At 42.0% G+C, this 18,118-nt stretch overlaps 1 protein-coding gene across 5 annotated transcripts in view; it reads left to right on the plus strand.

Moving 5' to 3' along the window:
* The window catches only part of TBC1D8 (TBC1 domain family member 8), a 133,264-nt gene that overhangs the window by 111,371 nt on the left and 3,775 nt on the right, over positions 1 to 18,118 (plus strand). For 3 of the 5 annotated variants that reach the window (XM_057557777.1, XM_057557778.1, XM_057557779.1), the window contains 2 exons: positions 5,863 to 6,103; positions 6,950 to 7,015. The exons of 1 other annotated variant lie outside the window; for it this stretch is intronic. In XM_057557777.1, coding sequence (XP_057413760.1) covers positions 5,863 to 6,103; positions 6,950 to 7,015 — 307 coding nt within the window. Of the gene's footprint in view, positions 1 to 5,862; positions 6,104 to 6,949; positions 7,016 to 14,390; positions 16,795 to 18,118 lie in introns of those variants that run through there. One more of the 5 variants, XM_057557780.1, reaches the window with a different exon arrangement.

Genomic DNA, 18,118 nt, shown 5'->3' on the forward strand with positions numbered 1-18,118 from the left:
TAGAGAAAGCCCACGCACAGCAACAAAGACCCAATGCAGCCAAAAATAAATAAATTTATTTTAAAAAATACAAAAAAAAATAGTGGATGCAACAGTGACCCTTATTGAAAGTATCACCTCGTATACTTTTTTCTATTATTATTTTTTTAAATTGAAGTATAGTTGATTCACAATGCTGTGTTAGTTTCTGGTATACAGCACAGTGATTCAGTTATACGTATATATATTCTTTTTTTAAAAAATATTTATTTGTTTATTTGGCTGTGGCTGGTCTTAGTTGCGGCACGCAGGATCTTTGTTGTTGCCGTGTGCAGGACCTTTTTTTTTTTTTAGTTGCCACATGCGGGATCTTTAGTTGCGGCATGCATGTGGGATCTAGTTCCCTGAGCAGGGATTGAACCGGGCCCCTGCATGGGGAGCATGGAGTCTTAGCCACTGGACCACCAGGGAAGTCCCATATGTATATTCTTTTTCATTATAGGTTTTTACAAGATATTGAATATAATTCCCTGTATCACCTCAAATGCTTTTTAATCATAACCTCACCCACATGACGTGTGTACATATTCTTGTGTTTCTGTGGCTGGTCTGCCTGCTAGTTTATGTTCTGTTTTCCCTTGATGCTGTCATTAACACTTTTTCATGTTGCCATATGGCCTTACTCATTTTTAAATCATTTAAAACCTGTCATGTTGGTAATACTTAACATACTGAACTGTATTTCGACTATTTGGATATTTAGGTGGAAGCCTTGCTGAATTAAATCACCCTGCAAAGACCATTTTCAAGTGCCTTCCTAGAACTTTTCTTGCTCAAAACAGTCAATAAAAACGGGGAAGAGAGGCAGACAGTGGACCCACTCCCGACAGCCTGGCAGTGAAGGGGGAGAGGACATTCGCAGAAAGCAGGCCAGCCTTGAGGGGTCGGCCACCGGAGCTGTCCTGGCGGTGACTCTGAGCCGCCAGCGCTGCTGCACTCAAATTGCCGCACGCTCAGAATAGTCCTAAGCAGCACTCAGGTTTCCTGAGCAGAGCCGCAGGGGTGGTCTGACCCTCCATGTGGCTGTCGTGTCACATCTCCCTGTGGTCACTGACATGGGTGGCTGGCTTAGCAGGTTCCTGGCACTCCTCACGCCTGGTCCGCAGGATGCGAGATGAGGGGTCCTCGGGCTACGTCTCCTGTAAACGTCACCGGGTTTCAAGTTTTATAGTTTCCTCTGTTGCATGAAGAGAAAATACGAAGCCAAAGGTGACTTAGTGTCCCACACCGCCACCTCTCTGACTTTCAAGGAGGGAAAACAGGGAATACTAGAAACACAAAAGCAGGTAAAGAAATGTGTTGTTTAGCATAAAAAGTCTTTCATTTATTTAGGGCTGACTTCTCAATTTGAGAGAAGACACGTCTCACATCTGAATTTATATGACTTAAGAGATTGCCTTAAATTCATCATAAAAATAAGTTTCATTAAGTACTAACTATATCATTAATCTTTCATACAAGGGGTATTTAAAGAAGACAGACAGCTATTTCCTGTGTCCTATTTCTATCTTTTCTGTGAACAATGTGGGTGAAATTTATTTTCATATTTGTTTTTAGCTCTGCAGGCCTTTCATTTGTGTAGGACTAACTATGAATATAAACTTCAACTATAAATGCAAGACCAATTTCAAAATGCACTTCCAAAAATGCACTTTCATTTGTGTAGGACTAACTATGAATATAAACTTCAACTATAAATGCAAGACCAATTTCAAAATGCACTTTCCAAAAGAAATTCCAGTAAAATAGCGTCATCAGCATGGTGTCTAATTCCGTCATACAACCTGAGGGACCTCCTCTATGTGCCCAGAGTCATCCTCACCGTCACAGAACCCCCCTCAGGCTGTCCTCCCCCGCCCCCCTTGCTGCTGACCTTCCCTGAATTTCCCTGGCTTTCATAGTCTGACCTCTTATATTTTAATGCTTCTTTAAGTACTGTGAGGTATAATGGTCCCTAGTTGGGTTTTACATGCATCTCTTGTCTTTTGAATCAGAAATTCATTTTCCCAAGGGAAAGGGCCACATAGAGATGCCCTTACGTTGTTGTATAAATATGTGATAGGGTCTTACTAAGGAGTCCACTCCTTAACTTCACTGCATCCTTCCCTAAGCCTGGAACGTACAGCCGTGACCATTCTCTATGTTAACAGGAAATAGCCTGCTCTGTCTTCTTTACATACTCTTTCCTATTAAAGCTGAACAGTGTGTACTTAATGAAATCTATTTTTATTCTGAATGGAAAGCAATCTTTCTTTTATGCCTTAATGCAGTTCTTTCTTTTCTTTCAGTTTTATTGAGGTATAATTGACCTACAGCACTAAGTTTAAGGTGTACAGCATAATGACTTACATGTATTGCAAAATGATCCGCAGTAAGTTAACATCCATCATGTCATATATTGATAGATACAAAAAAAAAAAGAACAAAAATGATGTTTTTCTCGTGACGAGAACTTTTAGGATCTACTCTCTTAGCAACTTTCAAATATACCATACAGCAGTGATAACTATAGTTGTCATGTTGTACATACATCCCCAGGACTTATTTATCTTATAACTGGAGATTTGCACCTTTTTTAAAAAAAATTAATTAATTAATTAATTTATGGCTGTGTTGGGTCTTCTTTTCTGTGCGAGGGCTTTCTCTAGTTGTGGCAAGCGGGGGCCACTCTTCATCGCGGTGCACGGGCCTCTCACTATCGCGGTCTCTCTTGTTGCGGAGCACAGGCTCCAGACGCGCAGGCTCAGTAATTGTGACTCACAGGCCTAGCCGCTCTGCGGCATGTGGGATCTTCCCAGACCAGGGCTCGAACCTGTGTCCCCTGCATTGGCAGGCAGATTCTCAACCACTGTGCCACCAGGGAAGCCCTAGATTTGTACCTTTTGACACCCTTCATCCCGTTCTATAACCCGCCCCCCACTTCCAGCCCCAGACTCTGGTAACCACGAATCTGATCCTTTTCTATGACTTTGGGTTGGTTGGTTTGTTTGTTTGTTTTAATTTATTTTATTTTTGGCTGCATTGGGTCTTTGTTGCTGCACGCGGGCTTTCTCTAGTTGCAGCAAATGGGAGCTACTCTTCATTGCGGTGCGCAGGCTTCTCGTTGCGGTGGCTTCTCCTGTTGTGGAGCATGGGCTCTAGGTGCGTGGGCTTCAGTAGTTGTGGCATGCAGGCTCAGTAGTTGTGGCACGTGGGCTCTAGAGCGCAGGCTCAGTAGCTGTGGCGCACGGGCTTAGGTACTCTGCAGCATGTGGGATCTTCCTGGACCAGGGTTCGAACCCGAGTCCCCTGCATTGGCAGGCAGATTCTTAACCACTGTGCCACCAGGGAAGCCCATGTTGGTTTTTTTTTTTTTTTTTTAGATTCCACATATGAGATCATATAGTATTTGTCTTTCTCTGACTTATTTCACTTACCATAATGCCCTCGAGGTCCATCCAGGTTATAAAGCAATGTTTTAAATTATGTAAATTCAGATTTGCGATGTCTGTCCCTTATCTTCTGAAACTGAAAACAGCTTCATTAGTCTTCTCTCTTCAAGTAAGATGGGAACAATATAATACACACTTGATGTCATAGGCTACTTTTGGAAATACTCAGGACCTGAAACAGTGCCTTATGTATTCCATAAACCTGCTCTCGTTAATGATCAGCTAAATTTATTCACTGTTGCTGGATTATCAGGCCCTAGACAGCGTTTGGTTTCTTTAATATTATTTTGCTTGCTTGTTGTTCTGGTTAAGACTTTTGTTTTCAAAATTTAATTTAAAAACACAAAACAAAAATATACAAGATTATACCTACTCTCACCATTAAAAGAAGAAAAATAACCATTTTAAGCAAAATTTAAAGGGTCTTATCCTGTCAGCACCTACAGTCCCACCTTGTACAGTAATTACTGTTAACAGTATGGTGAATATCTTTCCTGATTTCTTTCTCCTTATACTATATCTCTCTGCAGACACACGCAAAGTTAACGTACTCTTACTCTTTTTTTTCCACATAAAAGTGAGATTGTGCTACACACAGTGGCCTGCAATTTTTATCATGGACATTTTTGTAGATTCAGTATCTACAGATCTTTTCTCATTCTTTTTTAATGGCTGCAGAATTTGATTGTAGGGCTTAACCATACTTTATTAACCATTCACCTGCTGAGGGACATTTATCTCGTTTCCAATTTTTTCTGCTTTATAAACAGTGCTGTACCAAGCATCCTTGTGCCTTTCTCGGGACACCTGTGCTGCCGTTTCTGTAGGATGGGTTCCTTAGGGATGCACAAACCAAATTTTTGCCAAAGTGTTTTAGATTTTTCAAATTTCAGTTCTACTGATGATGTCTAAGAGTGCTCACTTCCTATGTTCCACACTCACCCAGCATTTAACATTATGGATCTTTTAAAATTTTACTAGTTGTGTAGAAAATTGCATTTCATTTTAACTTACATTTGTTTACTTATTAGTGAGGTTGAGTACCCTTTCATAAGTTTATTGGCTAATCATATACTTTCTTGTATCTTGTATCTTGTATCTCTTCATATCCTTTGCCTGTTTTTATATTGACTTGTTTTTCTGTAGGATTCTGTGTAAACTGGTTGTACTAGTCCTTGGCCTTTATAACTGTTTTCTTCTGAGTAGGATTCTGAGGGCCTCTAGCATCACAGGATGGCAAATATACACGCAAATTCACAGTGTGTCTTGGGTTTGAGGAATGGGAATTTATCAGACCTTTGTTTCACACTTGAATGTTCTTATGGTACTTTTCATGATTCTGCAAAGGCTATTTAAGGAACATGGCTCCAAATAACATGCAGTAAAATTATAAATGGCATTTTGGTTTCCATCCAAGGATAGGCACTTGGATATTATAGCATCTGTACTTGTTTCTGTGCATCCTTATGGGCAGAGGGCATTGAAATCGTGAAGAACCCTGCAGTCATTGGGAACTATTTCAAGTGAGTTGAGATGTCCCAAGAGGTGATTTAGTACAGGTGTAAAAGAAACATTCTAAAGAGGCTAACCTGGTCCTAGGCGACAGGGCCAGTTTTGATTGCTTTAGTTTTCAGTCTATTCCCAAGACTTCAAATTGCCTTTGCTTTTTTTACTTTTAATTTTTTGAATTGTTAATATATTCATGTGGTTCAAAATTTAGAACACATAAAAAAGCACACAGTAAAAAGGCTTGCTTCTCCATCTGGGTCCCTGCCCCCATTTTCCATCCTCACAGGTTACCAGGGTAAATAGTTTCTTCTGTATCCTATAGATTTGTCTAGTACTTTCTGACTTTCAAATAATATGATTTAAGACAAAATATCAGAATAAAAATTGTATGACTTCAATAATTAAAACTATGGCAGGGGAGTTCCCTGGCGGTCCAGTGGTTAGGACTCTGCGCTCTCACTGCTGTGGGTCCAGGTTCGATCCCTGGTCAGGGAGCTAAGATCCCATAAGCTGTGCAGTGTGGCCAAAATTAAAAAACAAAACAAAACAAAACTATGGCAGCTGAACTGTACATTTAAAATTTGTTAAAACAGTAAATTTTGTTAGGTATATTTTGCCACAATGAAAAAAGAAACCTTAATAAAAAAGAAAAAGTTTTTGCTTGTTACTACAGGGTCACCTGTAACTACATGTCTGGTTGGAGTGGTGAGATTGTCAGTTAATTTTTTCTTTTGTTTGTTTTATAATGTTGCTTATTCAGTACTTAGTAATTTTACGAGGCAGAGCAAGTCGGGAGAGAAGGCTGTGTGGGCTTTGGCCTTTACGTGTGCGGCCTCCCATGGGGGCCGCCGCCCCTCACAGACCCCTCTCGCTCCCCCGTTAGAGAGAACACATGATGAACTGCTACTGGGAGCAGCCCAGGCCTGTGGCCCTGCGCCATGACCCCAGCAGGCCCTACGCGGAGCAGTACCGCATAGACGCCCGCCAGTTTGCGCGCCTGTTTCAGCTCGTCTCGCCGTGGACCTGCGGGGCCCACACAGAAATCCTCGCTGAAAGGACTTTCAGGCTCCTGGATGAAAACATGGACCATCTGATCGAATTCAAAGCATTCGTGAGCTGTCTCGGTATGACTCCGTGGGTCTTTCCTGCAGTGAGTTCATTTGGGATGTGAGTCTGTGAACACGAGACAAGTAGATTGTCAAGCAGGCACATCCACTCAATGAAATGGGTTTGGGACTCGCCTGACGTGATTTGGGGATTTTAAAAGTCCCTCTGCAGGCTCCTCTCGTGACCACTTTTATGTTTCCTAAGGGGGTGGTGGGGAGGGGAGCCCCGGCTCTCAACACACATGGTTGTTGACCTTGTTCTCCTGGGCACCCAGGGTGTGGTGGTGTCTTGTTAGGAATGTGTCCTGAGACACATTTAAAAAAAAAAAAAAATTTAAAATTGAAGTATAGTTGATTTATAATATCGTGTAAGTTTCAGGTGTACAGCACAGAGATTCAGTTCTACATACATATATGTGTGTGTGTGTGTGTATATATATATATATTCTTTTTCAGATTCTTTTCCCTTATAGGTTATTACACACTATTGAGTATAGTTCCCTGTGCTATACAGTAGGTCCTTGTTGGTTGTCTATTTTATGCATAGTAGTGTGTATATGTTAATCCTAGCCTCCTAATTTATCCCTCCCCCCTGCACATTCCTAACTCTTGCAGCTAAAATTAAAATCTTTCAGAAGGTATGAGGCCAGACAAAATTCCTGAGGTTATCTTGCTGCTCAGCAGTCAGCAGTCACTACCCTTCACATTTTCCTCTCAGACACACACTGTCTGGGTAGCGGTAGATGAAGTGCCAGGTCAACAGACACTGACCTTACTACGTTCTCTCTACAGTGACTTTGTGTCCTGACACATGTACTTTAACCATTTGCATGTACTCAGTCTCTCTCTTTTTTAATTTTGCAGATATTATGTATAATGGAGAAATGAATGAGAAAATTAAACTGTTATATAGGCTTCATATCCCTCCAGGTAAGAAATTCCAAGTAGAAAAGTTAGGCTGTGTTCTGCCTTGACGTAAATCAGCTTTGTGCATGACCTTGAGGTTCTTCTCTTTTTAAATTTATTTAGACTTGAGGCAACAGATGTTTCTAGTTTGGGGTGGCTGATGACAGATTTTGAGTACCATATTGTATGGCCTATGGCAGGGGTTCCCAAACCCGAGTGTGCATCAGAATCATCTGGACGGCTTGTAATAATACAGGATACCTGGCCCACCCCAGTTTCTAATCCGCTAGGTCTGAGGACCACACTTTGAGAACCACGGGCCTGTGGAATGTGGGGGAAGACAAACCCTGGTTGCCTTAACAGATGGTTATTTTAGCTTGCCGTTTTTTGAAAAATTGAGGTAAAATTGGTATATAACATTATACTAGTTTCAGGTGTAAAACATGATAGTTCAATCTTTGTATACACTACAAAGTGATCACCACAGTGAATCTAGTTACCATTTGTCCCCATAAAATTGACCCCCTTCACCCATTTTGCCCACCCTCCAACCCCTTTCCCCTCTGGTAACCAACAGTCAATGGGTGTTGTTTTATTTGTTCATTTGTTTCATTTTTTAGATTGCATATATGACTGAAATCATACAGTATTTGTTTTTCTCTGACTTATTTTGCTTAGCATAATGCCCTCAAGGTCTATCTATATTGTTGCAAACGACAAGATTTCCTTCTTTTTTATGGCTGAGTAGTATTCCATTGTGTGTATGTATGTGTGTGTGCAACTTTACTGAATTCATTTATTCCAAGAGTTTTTGGTGGAGCCTTTAAGGTTTGCTACATATGGTATCTGACAGTTTTACTTCTTCCTTCTCTTTCATTTCTTTTTCTTGCCTAATTGTTCGGGCTGACACTTCCAATACTGTGTTGAATAAAACTGGCAAGAGTAGGCATCCTTGTCTTGTTCCTGATCTTAGAGGAAAAGCTTTTAGCTTGTCACCATTGAGTATAATGTTAGCTGTGAGTTTGTCATATGGCCTTTATTACGTTGAGGTACGGTCCCTAAATAACCACTTTGATGAGAGTTTTTAATCATAAGCGGATGTTGAATTTTGTCAAATGCTTTTTCTGCATCTATTGAGACAGTTGTTTGTTTTTTATCCTTCATTTTGTTAATGTGGTGTATCATGTTGATTTGTGGATGTTGAACCATCCTTACATCCCTGTAATAAATCCCACTTGGTCATGGTATATACTCCTTTTAATGTAGTGTTGAATTAAATTTTTAAAAACCCTCAAAGTATTAGCATCTATTTTTATCAGGGATATGGACCTATAATTTTCTTTGTTTTATTGTATCCTTGTTTGGTTTTGGTATGAGGGTAATTTGGGCCTTGTAAAATGAGTTTGGAAGCATTCCCTCCTCTTCTGTTTTTTGAGTCTGAGAAGTTTAGGTATTAAATCTTTGAATGTTTGGTAGGATTCACTAGTGAAGCCATCTGGTCCTGGGGTTTTGTTTGTTGGGATGTTTTTAATTACTGAGTCAATATCCTTACTAGTAATTGGTCTATTGAGATTTTCTGTTTCTTCATGATTTAGCCTTGGAAGACTGTGTGTTTCTAGGTATTTCTGTTTTTCCTCTACGTTGTTCGTTTTGTTGGTGTATAATTGTTCATATGAGTTTCCTATGATCTTTTGTCTGTTGTACATTGTAACTTCTCTCATTTCTGACTTTATTTGAGCTCTCTTTTTCTTGGTGAGACTAGCTAAAGGTTTGTCCGTTTTGTTTATCTTTTCAAAGAACCAGTTCTTAGTTTCATTGACCTTTTTTTTTTAAAAATTTTTTTTTGTTTGTTTTGTTTAAGTATTTTTTTAAATTTTTCATTTATTTTATTTATTTATTTATGGCTGTGTTGGGTCTTCATTTCTGTGCGAGGGCTTTCTCTAGTTGTGGCAAGTGGGGGCCACTCTTCATCGCGGTGTGCGGGCCTCTCATTATCACGGCCTCTCTTGTTGCGGAGCACAGGCTCCAGACGCGCAGGCTCAGTAATTGTGGCTCACGGGCCCAGTTGCTCCGCGGCATGTGGGATCTTCCCAGACCAGGGCTCGAACCCGCATCCCCTGCATTGGCAGGCAGACTCTCAACCACTGCGCCACCAGGGAAGCCCGACCTTTTCTATTGTCTTTTTAGTCTCTATTTCATTTATCGTTATTAATTTCCCTCTTAGAACTGCTTTTGATGCATCCTATAGAGTTTGGAATTTCTATTTTCATTTGTCTCAAGGTATTTTTTGATTTTCTCTTTGATTTCTTTGTTGACCCATTGGTTGTTCAGTAGCATGTTGTTTAATCTTCACATAATTTGTGATTTTTCCAGTTTTCTAGTAATTGATTTATAGTTTCATACCATTGTGTTTGGAAAAGATGCTTGATATGATTTCAGTTTTCTTAAATTTATTGAGACTTGTTTTGTGGCCTAACGTGATTTATCTTGGAGAATGTTCCTTGTGCACTTGAGAATATGTATTCTGCTACTTTTGGATGAAATGTTTTGTATATATATGTGGTTTAAGGCTGATGCTTCATTATTGATTTTCTGTCTGGATGTTCTATCCATTAATGTAAGTGGGGTCTTAAAGTCCCCTACTAGTACTGTATTGCTGTCAATTTCTCCCTTTAGGTCAGTTAATACTTGCTTTATTTATTTAGGTGTGCCTCTCTTGGGTGTATAAATATTTACAGATGTTATATCTTCTTGTTGGATTGATCATTTTATCATTATGTAATGCTCTCCTTTGTCTTTTATTACAGTTTTTGTTTTAAAGTCTATTTTGCCCAATAAAAGTATAGCCACCCCAGATTTCTTTTTGTTTTCTTTTGCAGGGACTGTCTTTTCCATGTCTTCACTTTCAGTTTGTGTCCTTCCATCTGAAGTGAGTCTCTTGTAGGCAGCATATAGATGAGTCTTGGTTTTTCATCTATTCTGCCACTCTGTCTTTTGATTGGAGAATTTAGTCTATTTACACTTAAAGTAATTATTGAGAGGTATATACTTATTGCTATTTTGTTAATTGTTTTTTGTAGCTCCTCTCTGTTCTTTTTCTCTTTTTTGCTTCCCTTGTGGTTTGATGACATTCTTCAGTGTTACATTTAGATTCCTTTCTCATTATCTTTTGTGTAGGTTTTTGCTATGTGGTTATCACAAGGTTCACTATATGACAGCCTATATATATAACAGTCTATTTTAAGTTGATAGCAACTTAAGTTTAAGTGTATTCTAAAAACTCTGTATTTTTATTCCCTCCTCCTCCATTTTTTTTTGATGTGATATTTTACATATTTCTATTTTGTATATCCCTTAACCAATTATGGTTTAGTTAATTGTACTATTGGGTTGGCCAAAAGGGTCATTCAGGTTCTTCTGAAAGATGTTGCAGAAAAATCCAAACGAACTTTTTGGCCAACCCAATACTTTTGTCTTTTAACCTTTATACTAGCTTTGTAAGTGGTTGATCTAGCTTTACCTTTATATTGCCTTTATCAGATTTTGACTTTCATATGTTTTCTTAAGAAGTTGCTGGTTAGGGGTTTTTCTTTTTCTCTTAAAGAAGTCCATTTAACATTCTTGTAAGGCTGGTTCAGTGGTGATAAACGCCTTTACCTTTTGCTTGTTTGAAAACTCTTTATCTCTCCTTCAATTCTTTCTTTTTTAAATTCATTTTAGTTGACATAGGACTATTCAAATTTTCTTTCCTCTGTATTTATTTATTTTTAATTTATTTTATTTTTTGGCTGCATTGGGTCTTCATTGCTGCACGCGGGCTTTCTCTACTTGCGGCGAGTGGGGGCTACTCTTCATTGCGGTGCATGGGCTTCTCATTGTGGTGGCTTCTCGTGTCGTGGAGCATGGGCTCTAGGCACGCAGGCTTCAGTAGTTGTGGCTTGTGGGCTCTAGAGTGCAGGCGTAGTAGTTGCAACACCCAGGCTTAGTTGCTCCGTGGCATGTGGGATCTTCCCAGACCAGGGCTCGAACCCATGTCCCCTGCATTGGCAGGTGGATTCTTAACCACTGCACCACCAGGGAAGCCCCCTCTCCTTCAATTCTTTTTTTTTTAAAATAAATTTATTCATTTTATTTAATTTTGGCTGCGTTGGGTCTTCATTGCTGCACGTGGGCTTTCTCTATTTGTGGTGAGCGGGGGCTATTCTTCGTTGCGGTGCACGGGCTTCTCATTGTGGTGGCTTCTCTCGTTGTGGAGCACAGGCTCTAGGCGCACGGGCTTCAGTAGTTGCAGCACGCAGGCTCAGTAGTTGCGGCTCACGGGCTCTACAGCACAGGCTCAGTAGTTGTGGCGCACGGGCTTAGTTGCTCCGTGGCATGTGGGATCTTCCCGGACAAGGGCTCAAACCCATGTCCCCTCCATTGGCAGGTGGATTCTCAACCACTGTGCCATCAGGGAAGCCCAATCTCCTTCAGTTCTGAATAATAACCTTGCTGGGTAGAGTATTCTTGGTTGGAATTTTTTTCCTTTTAGCACTTTGAATATATTGTGCCACTCCCTTCTGGCCTGCAGTTTCTGCTGAAAAATCAGCTGATAGTCTTATGGGGGTTCCATTGTGCATAACAAGTTGTTTTTTTCTTGCTGCTTTTAAGATTCTCTCTTTATCTGTAACTTTTATCATTTTAGTTATTGTGTGTCTTGGTGTGTGTCTCTTTGGGTTCATTGTATTTGGAACTCTCTGGGCTGTGGGAGAGTCCCATGGGACTGTAATTGTAAACCGTGCTGACCTCCAGACCAGGAGATCTGGAGGTGCTCCCCAGGCAACAGTTACAAAAATCATGACTTCAGATGAGTGTATAAGCCCCTCGGGAGGTACCAGTGAGCTGTGGTGAGGCTAAGAGAGGGTGCAAGGGTTATGCCTCCCTGCCCACATTCCGAGTGTGCCTCTGTAGCCTCTAGGTGTGTGGCAAATCTAAGCCTGTCCCTCAGGTTGAAGCTCTAGGACAAGTAAATGGGCCCTGTTTTGCAGGTGGGCTGGGGGTGTGTTTCAGTCTGTTGCCTGTGCAGTGCCCTGGGGTTGGTGCCTGCCCAGAACTGTCTTTCCGACTGTTACAGTCCTGTGGGGCACCGGAACTCATGCCCTCCCTGGCCACCAGGGCCAGGGGATCAAGGGATAGACCACGTTCATCTGCTGGCTTTTGCGAGGCTGCAGGAGAGAGGGTTGAGTATGGGGCACACCTGCAGCTTTAGTGATGCAGGTGAAGAGCCCTGGGGCGGGGCACTCCTGTGACTTCAGTGAGATGTGCGCCCACCTCCACTGGCAAGGTATAGGTAGAGTGAACAAAGGGAAAAATGGTGCTTCATTCCCGAATAAAGTTCCACCTGTCTCTGCCCCTCCAGCAGAAGCTTTAAGATTAGCAAATGGGTCTCCTTCACATGCAGTCCAGGCACTTCTTTAACTGCTGCCTCTGTGCTGGGTCCTAGGACCAGTGAGACCCTCACTAGGAGTATCTCAGATCCCTAGACTCCCCAGGTCCCTGGGACATAAGCCCCCCTTGGTTTCCAAAGCCAGACAGTTTGGGGGCCTCGTTTCTCTGGTGCTGACCCCAGGGGCTGAGGTGCCTGATGCGAGGCTCAAACCTCTCGCTCCTCAGGGAATAGCTCTGGGCCTTTGAGACTCCTCCCTGCTGAGGGTCGCCTGGCCGGGGGTGGGGGTTTTGGTGAGGCTCTGTGTCTGCCTCTCCCACCCATCTCCGTGTGGCCCTTTTACCTCTTGTTGTGGAGGAGCGGCTCAGCTAGTGCTGTCCTTTTTCAGCAGTGATCGTTCTAGATGTAGCTGTAGTTTTGGTGAGTCCATGGGAGGAGGTGGGTCCAGGACCTTCCTATGCTGCCATCTTGGATTGCCCCCTGCCCCCCCATCTGAGTAGGTTCAAGCTCTGTGACCTGGTTTTGTGCTGACGTGACACAGTTTCTGGCTCCTCGGCAGCCCCAGCTACAGGTTTTGAAGGAACGTGTCATTTGTCCAGCGTGTAAGACCGTCCTTCCTCCAAATTTAAGCAGTGGTAACCAGACACAAAGAAAGCAGTTTTGAAACCTGTGAGATCAGGCTTGGCATTTCCCTTAAGGTATTCCTTGGATCTCTGAAACTGACAGAGGTAGATTAGGAATCCCAGAGGGTCTCTGGGCCCCAGTGCCATGGTTCTGGCGGTGGATGGTTTCTCTGATAGAACTTTCTAACATGGGGCCCTGGGGAGGTGGTGAGCTGTGAGGTGTCCAGGTCCTCGAGATCCTGGTGGCTTTTAAGACTCACACCTATACAGAAGTTGAAAATGTGTGTGGACGTTACTTGTGGGCTTCCTGAGTACACTTCGTGAGCTCAGCTGTTACGGAGTTGGCATCTGTTGTGCACGGGATGCTTATGGGAACACCCTCTGGCAGCCACACACAGCTCCTCCGCTGCTTTCTCATGGACTCGTTACTTTAGTACAGACGGTTGAGCATCTAAAGTGCCTTGCCTTTTATTGAGTTTTGTTTTTCACTTAATTTGTATACACACACACACACACAGTTTTTCAGATTCTTTTCCATTATAGGTTATTACAAGATATTGAATATAGTTCCCTGTGCTCTACAGTAAATCGTTGTTTATCTACTTTATATATACTGTAGTGGTGTGTATCTGTTAATCCCAAAATCTCAATTCATCCCTCCCCCTCCTTTCCCTTTTGGAACTGTAAGTTTGTTTTCTATGTCTGTGAGTCTGTTTCTGTTTTATAAATAAGTTCATTTGTATTATTTTTTGAGATTCCACATATAAGTGATATCTTATTTGTCTTTCTCTGACTTACTTCACTTAGTATGATAATCTCTAGGTCCGTCCATGTTGCTGCAAATGGTATTTCATTCTTCTTTATGGCTAATGTTCCAGTGTGTGTGTGTGTGTACACACACACACATGCATACACACATCTTCTTTATCCATTCATCTATTGATGGACATTTAGGTTGCTTCCATGTCTTCTTGGCTATTGTAAATAGTACTGCTATGAACACTGGGGTTGCATATATCTTTTCGAATTATAATTTTTGTCTTTTCCAGACATATATGCCAAGGGTAGGATTGCTGGATCATATGGTAACTCTAGTTTTAGGTTAAGGAACCTCCATAGTGACTATACCAATTTACATTCCCTTGCTTACCTATATTTAATATTTGAATTTTTGATGCAGTTAAAAAAAAAAAAAGTCTTAAGAATGCAGACAACCTAAAACCTCTGTTTAAATGCATCAATTTGACAGGGCCATGAAGATCCACAATACATTTAGGCACTTTTCATTTAAATAGGTTTAATTTTAACAAATATTTACTTTCCACCCTCATGAATAACTTTTTGATTAAAGGTGGAACAAACACTAGTGGGAAAAAAAGCATAACTCACTAATGAGGAAGTATGCGGAGGACTACAGGTTTGAATTTGTGCGCCCGCCGAAGAGTGATGTCTTACTTGCCTGATGGGAGGTGGAAAACCAAACAAAGCACATCAGCCTCTGGCCTCAAACACCCGCCTTGTGCAGAGAGCGTCGGAACTCTGCGAGGGTCAAACAGGAGGCAGAGGGCTTTGTCAGATCACTTGCAAAGGTATCTGATGCATCTCGGGAAGCAAAGAAGCCCTAAGCCCAAGGCCTCACAGTTTTTGAAGAGCTCAGTTTATTGGCTCCATGGTGACTACAGCACTGTTTAGCAAATAGAAGAGAAATATTCCAGATGATCTGGTACCAAATTCGGTGATGGAGGGATGAACAGTATTCTAGAAGACTACTGAATCGGGAGTTTTCACTGCAAATTGCTAAATCTGTACGTATGGGTCATTTCACTCAGCTAATTACACTGATTGGACATCCAGAAGGCCATTTCCTGGAAGAACATTAGATTCATTAGGAAGAAGCATCAAAACAAGCTACCAAGAATGACATACCAGAGTTGGTAAATGAACACAAACGAACGAGGCACTGGAGGCCTCCTGTAAAGACAGCACGCTGAGCGGAGCTGACGGCACGGTTCTGCTCCTCCCGGGAACTCTGCGATTCGGGAAATATGTTGCTGGACTTGCAGAGCAGCTCCCCAAAAGGTGTCCCTGCTGGTCTGGATCCACGTTTAAGTGACGTTCTTAAAATGCTGAATCTAATAAAATTCGAGCAAAGGTCAACTTATCACAGGATCCAAAAATGATAGTTTACATCTAATAACTTAGGCAGTACTGATGTCAGCTACATCAGAAATGATACCAGGCACATTCGATTGGGGGAAAGACAGCTTAGGCTAGATGAAAGTCTGTTCTTTGTATTGGGATCCTGAGTTGAAAATGTCACTTGAGGGTTTTGCAAAATATGAAAAGTGTAGAGTATAAACCTCCTGAGAAACATTTTGTGAAATTAAAAGATTGCACTGAGCTTTTTAAAAGAGAAAAGCTAGGTGCTTAGGATCCCTAGTATCGTCCAGATTGTCAAGAAGCCACTAAAATGGGATTTATGGTCCCAGCATCCAGTACTTGTTGCAGCTCAGGTGATTTTCTTATAGTAGATATCTGAGACGCAAGTTGGATACTTTGGTTGATTTTCCTATCAATGCCTTGGTTATATTGGAATTCCTAATTAATCCAAATGCAAGTCTGTTCCCTTAGAAATTGATTGCTGTTTCTAGCCAACATGGAGGGGCAGAAGGGGGGCAGTGTATGGCTTTTCCCAGAAGGAAATATGTTGGAAAATGGTATTATTTTGATGCCTGTGGTGTCAACTGTGTCTGAAGGCCAACTTGTGTTGAAAGCAGTCTATGTACTCTTCTGCCAGAGAGAAGCAGCTTTCAGCTGAACTGGCTTTTTCCCTCCACAAGCATCCCATTTAGAAAGTGCCGAGGTAGCAGTGATGATGACAGCGTCACAGGGAATGAGTATGGGCACCAACTAATGAAAGTGCTTGAAGCCGCAAGGAGGGTGTCCTGCTCGTGTCTGTTGAAGCGATGTACTTTCCCAGACGTGCACAGACATGTGAGATCGGGAGCTTCAGATAACCAAATACAAATCCTCCATCCAGTTTTAACATGTGCAGAATGTGAAGTGAGACACGGTGAAAGCTTTAATAGAACTGTCTCTTAATCCATTTATAGTCTTGAATTATGAATTACACATATATTGGAATGTAAAAATGTTACATTTATAAAAGCTCAAATATCTCATTTTAAAAGGTTGGAAGTACATTTAAAGGTGGTATAAACTCAGTGGTTACTGTTTTTCCTTATGCACTGTGTCTTACATTTCTGATAGGAATAGATAGCAGCATGAGTGTTTTCCAGTGAGCGCCAAGACTCCTCCACTGTCCCGTGTCCAGTCCGGATGCTGGTGCTTTCTGTGTGCAGGGACTGGAGAGAGGTTGGCTGGCCTTTCTGGCTCCTTGTCACTGTTGACACTTGACCTGCCTCCTTTCTGGACACTCACCCATCCCTTGAATTAATCGTTCCTGTCTGTGCTCCCATGATATTTGTGTGTTTTGGTTCTTCTGTTAGAGCATCTTCTTAGAGTGACTTGTGTACACGTTTCTGTTTGATACACTGAGCTCTTTGAGGATAGGGACCCAGTATCCGCGAGACATCCCAGCGGCTATTACTTGGGAAGCCATTTCTATCGTGACTGCCCCAAGTACCATCCAGGGTTTGTAATTTTCTTCCTATTCAGTTTGAGTGGATTCTCACATGCGCCACTGCATAGAATTTGTTTTGGGTAAAGTTGGAAAAAAACGACTCAATAACTTTGTTATAAAAAAAAAAAAAAAAAAAAAAGGACCAACAGAAAAAACAAAAGAAACAACCCCAAACAGCCTCCCACCTTCCAAACCCCAGGAACCTGCTTCCCAAGTAGGAAGGAGGGTAGATTAATCAAGGCTTTCGTGCCATCTTGTGGATATTTGTTGGATCACAACAGAATTTTGCCTTTGATTTATTCTCAGTGAATGGCTAAATTTCAACCTTTTAAAAATGAGGATCCTTCAACTGCAATCCCTTTTATAATTTTGGTAACAGCTTTACTGATCTATAATCCACATACCACACATTTCACTCACTTAAAGTGTACAGTCTAATGGTTTTTAGTATATCCAGTTATGCAACCACCATCACAATTTTAGAACATTTTCACCACACCAAAAAGCAAGCCTGTGCCCTTTAGCTGTTGTCCCCAGTCCACACATTTCCCACCCCTGCTTTCTGTCTGTAGATATGCCTATTCTGGACTTTTCATACCGTATGAAGTCATGCCGTATGTGCCCTTTTGTGTCTCATTGCTTTCTCTTAGTATGTCTTCAGGGCTCGCCCGTGGTGTGGCATGTCGGTGCTTACTCCTTTTATTTTTATTTTTTTATTTTTTTATTTTTAAAGTTTTACTTGATTTTATTTATTTATTTATTTATTTTTGGCTGTGTTGGGTCTTCGGTTCGTGCGAGGGCTTTCTCCAGTTGCGGCAAGCGGGGGCCACTCTTCATCGCGGTGCGGGGACCGCTCTTCATCGCGGTGCTCGGGCCTTTCTCTATCGCGGCCCCTCCCGTCGCGGGGCACAGGCTCCAGACGCGCAGGCTCAGCAATTGTGGCTCACGGGCCCAGCTGCTCCGTGGCATGTGGGATCTTCCCAGACCAGGGCTCGAACCCGTGTCCCCTGCATTAGCAGGCAGATTCTCAACCACTGCGCCACCAGGGAAGCCCTATTTTTTTTATTTTATTTATTTTTTGCCGTATGGGGTCTTTGTTGCTGCACGCGAGCTTTCTCTAGTTGCGGCGAGCGGGGGCTTCTCGTTGCAGAGCACAGGCTATAGGTGCGTGGGCTTCAGTAGTTGTGGCTCACAGGCTCTAGAGTGCAGGCTCAGTAGTTGTGGTGCACGGGCTTAGTTGCTCCGCGGCATGTGGGATCTTCCCGGACCAGGGCTTGAACTCGTGTATCCTGCATTAGCAGGCGGATTCTTAACCACTGTGCCACCAAGGAAGCCCCTTACTCCTTTTATTACAGTTGAAGTGATACTCCGGTGGGCATCCCCCAATTTATTCATTCATCACTTGATGAACATTTGGGTTTGTTTTCACTTTTTTG

The sequence above is a fragment of the Balaenoptera acutorostrata genome, chromosome 12 (genome assembly GCF_949987535.1).
Source record: "Balaenoptera acutorostrata chromosome 12, mBalAcu1.1, whole genome shotgun sequence".
NCBI lineage: Eukaryota > Metazoa > Chordata > Mammalia > Artiodactyla > Balaenopteridae > Balaenoptera > Balaenoptera acutorostrata.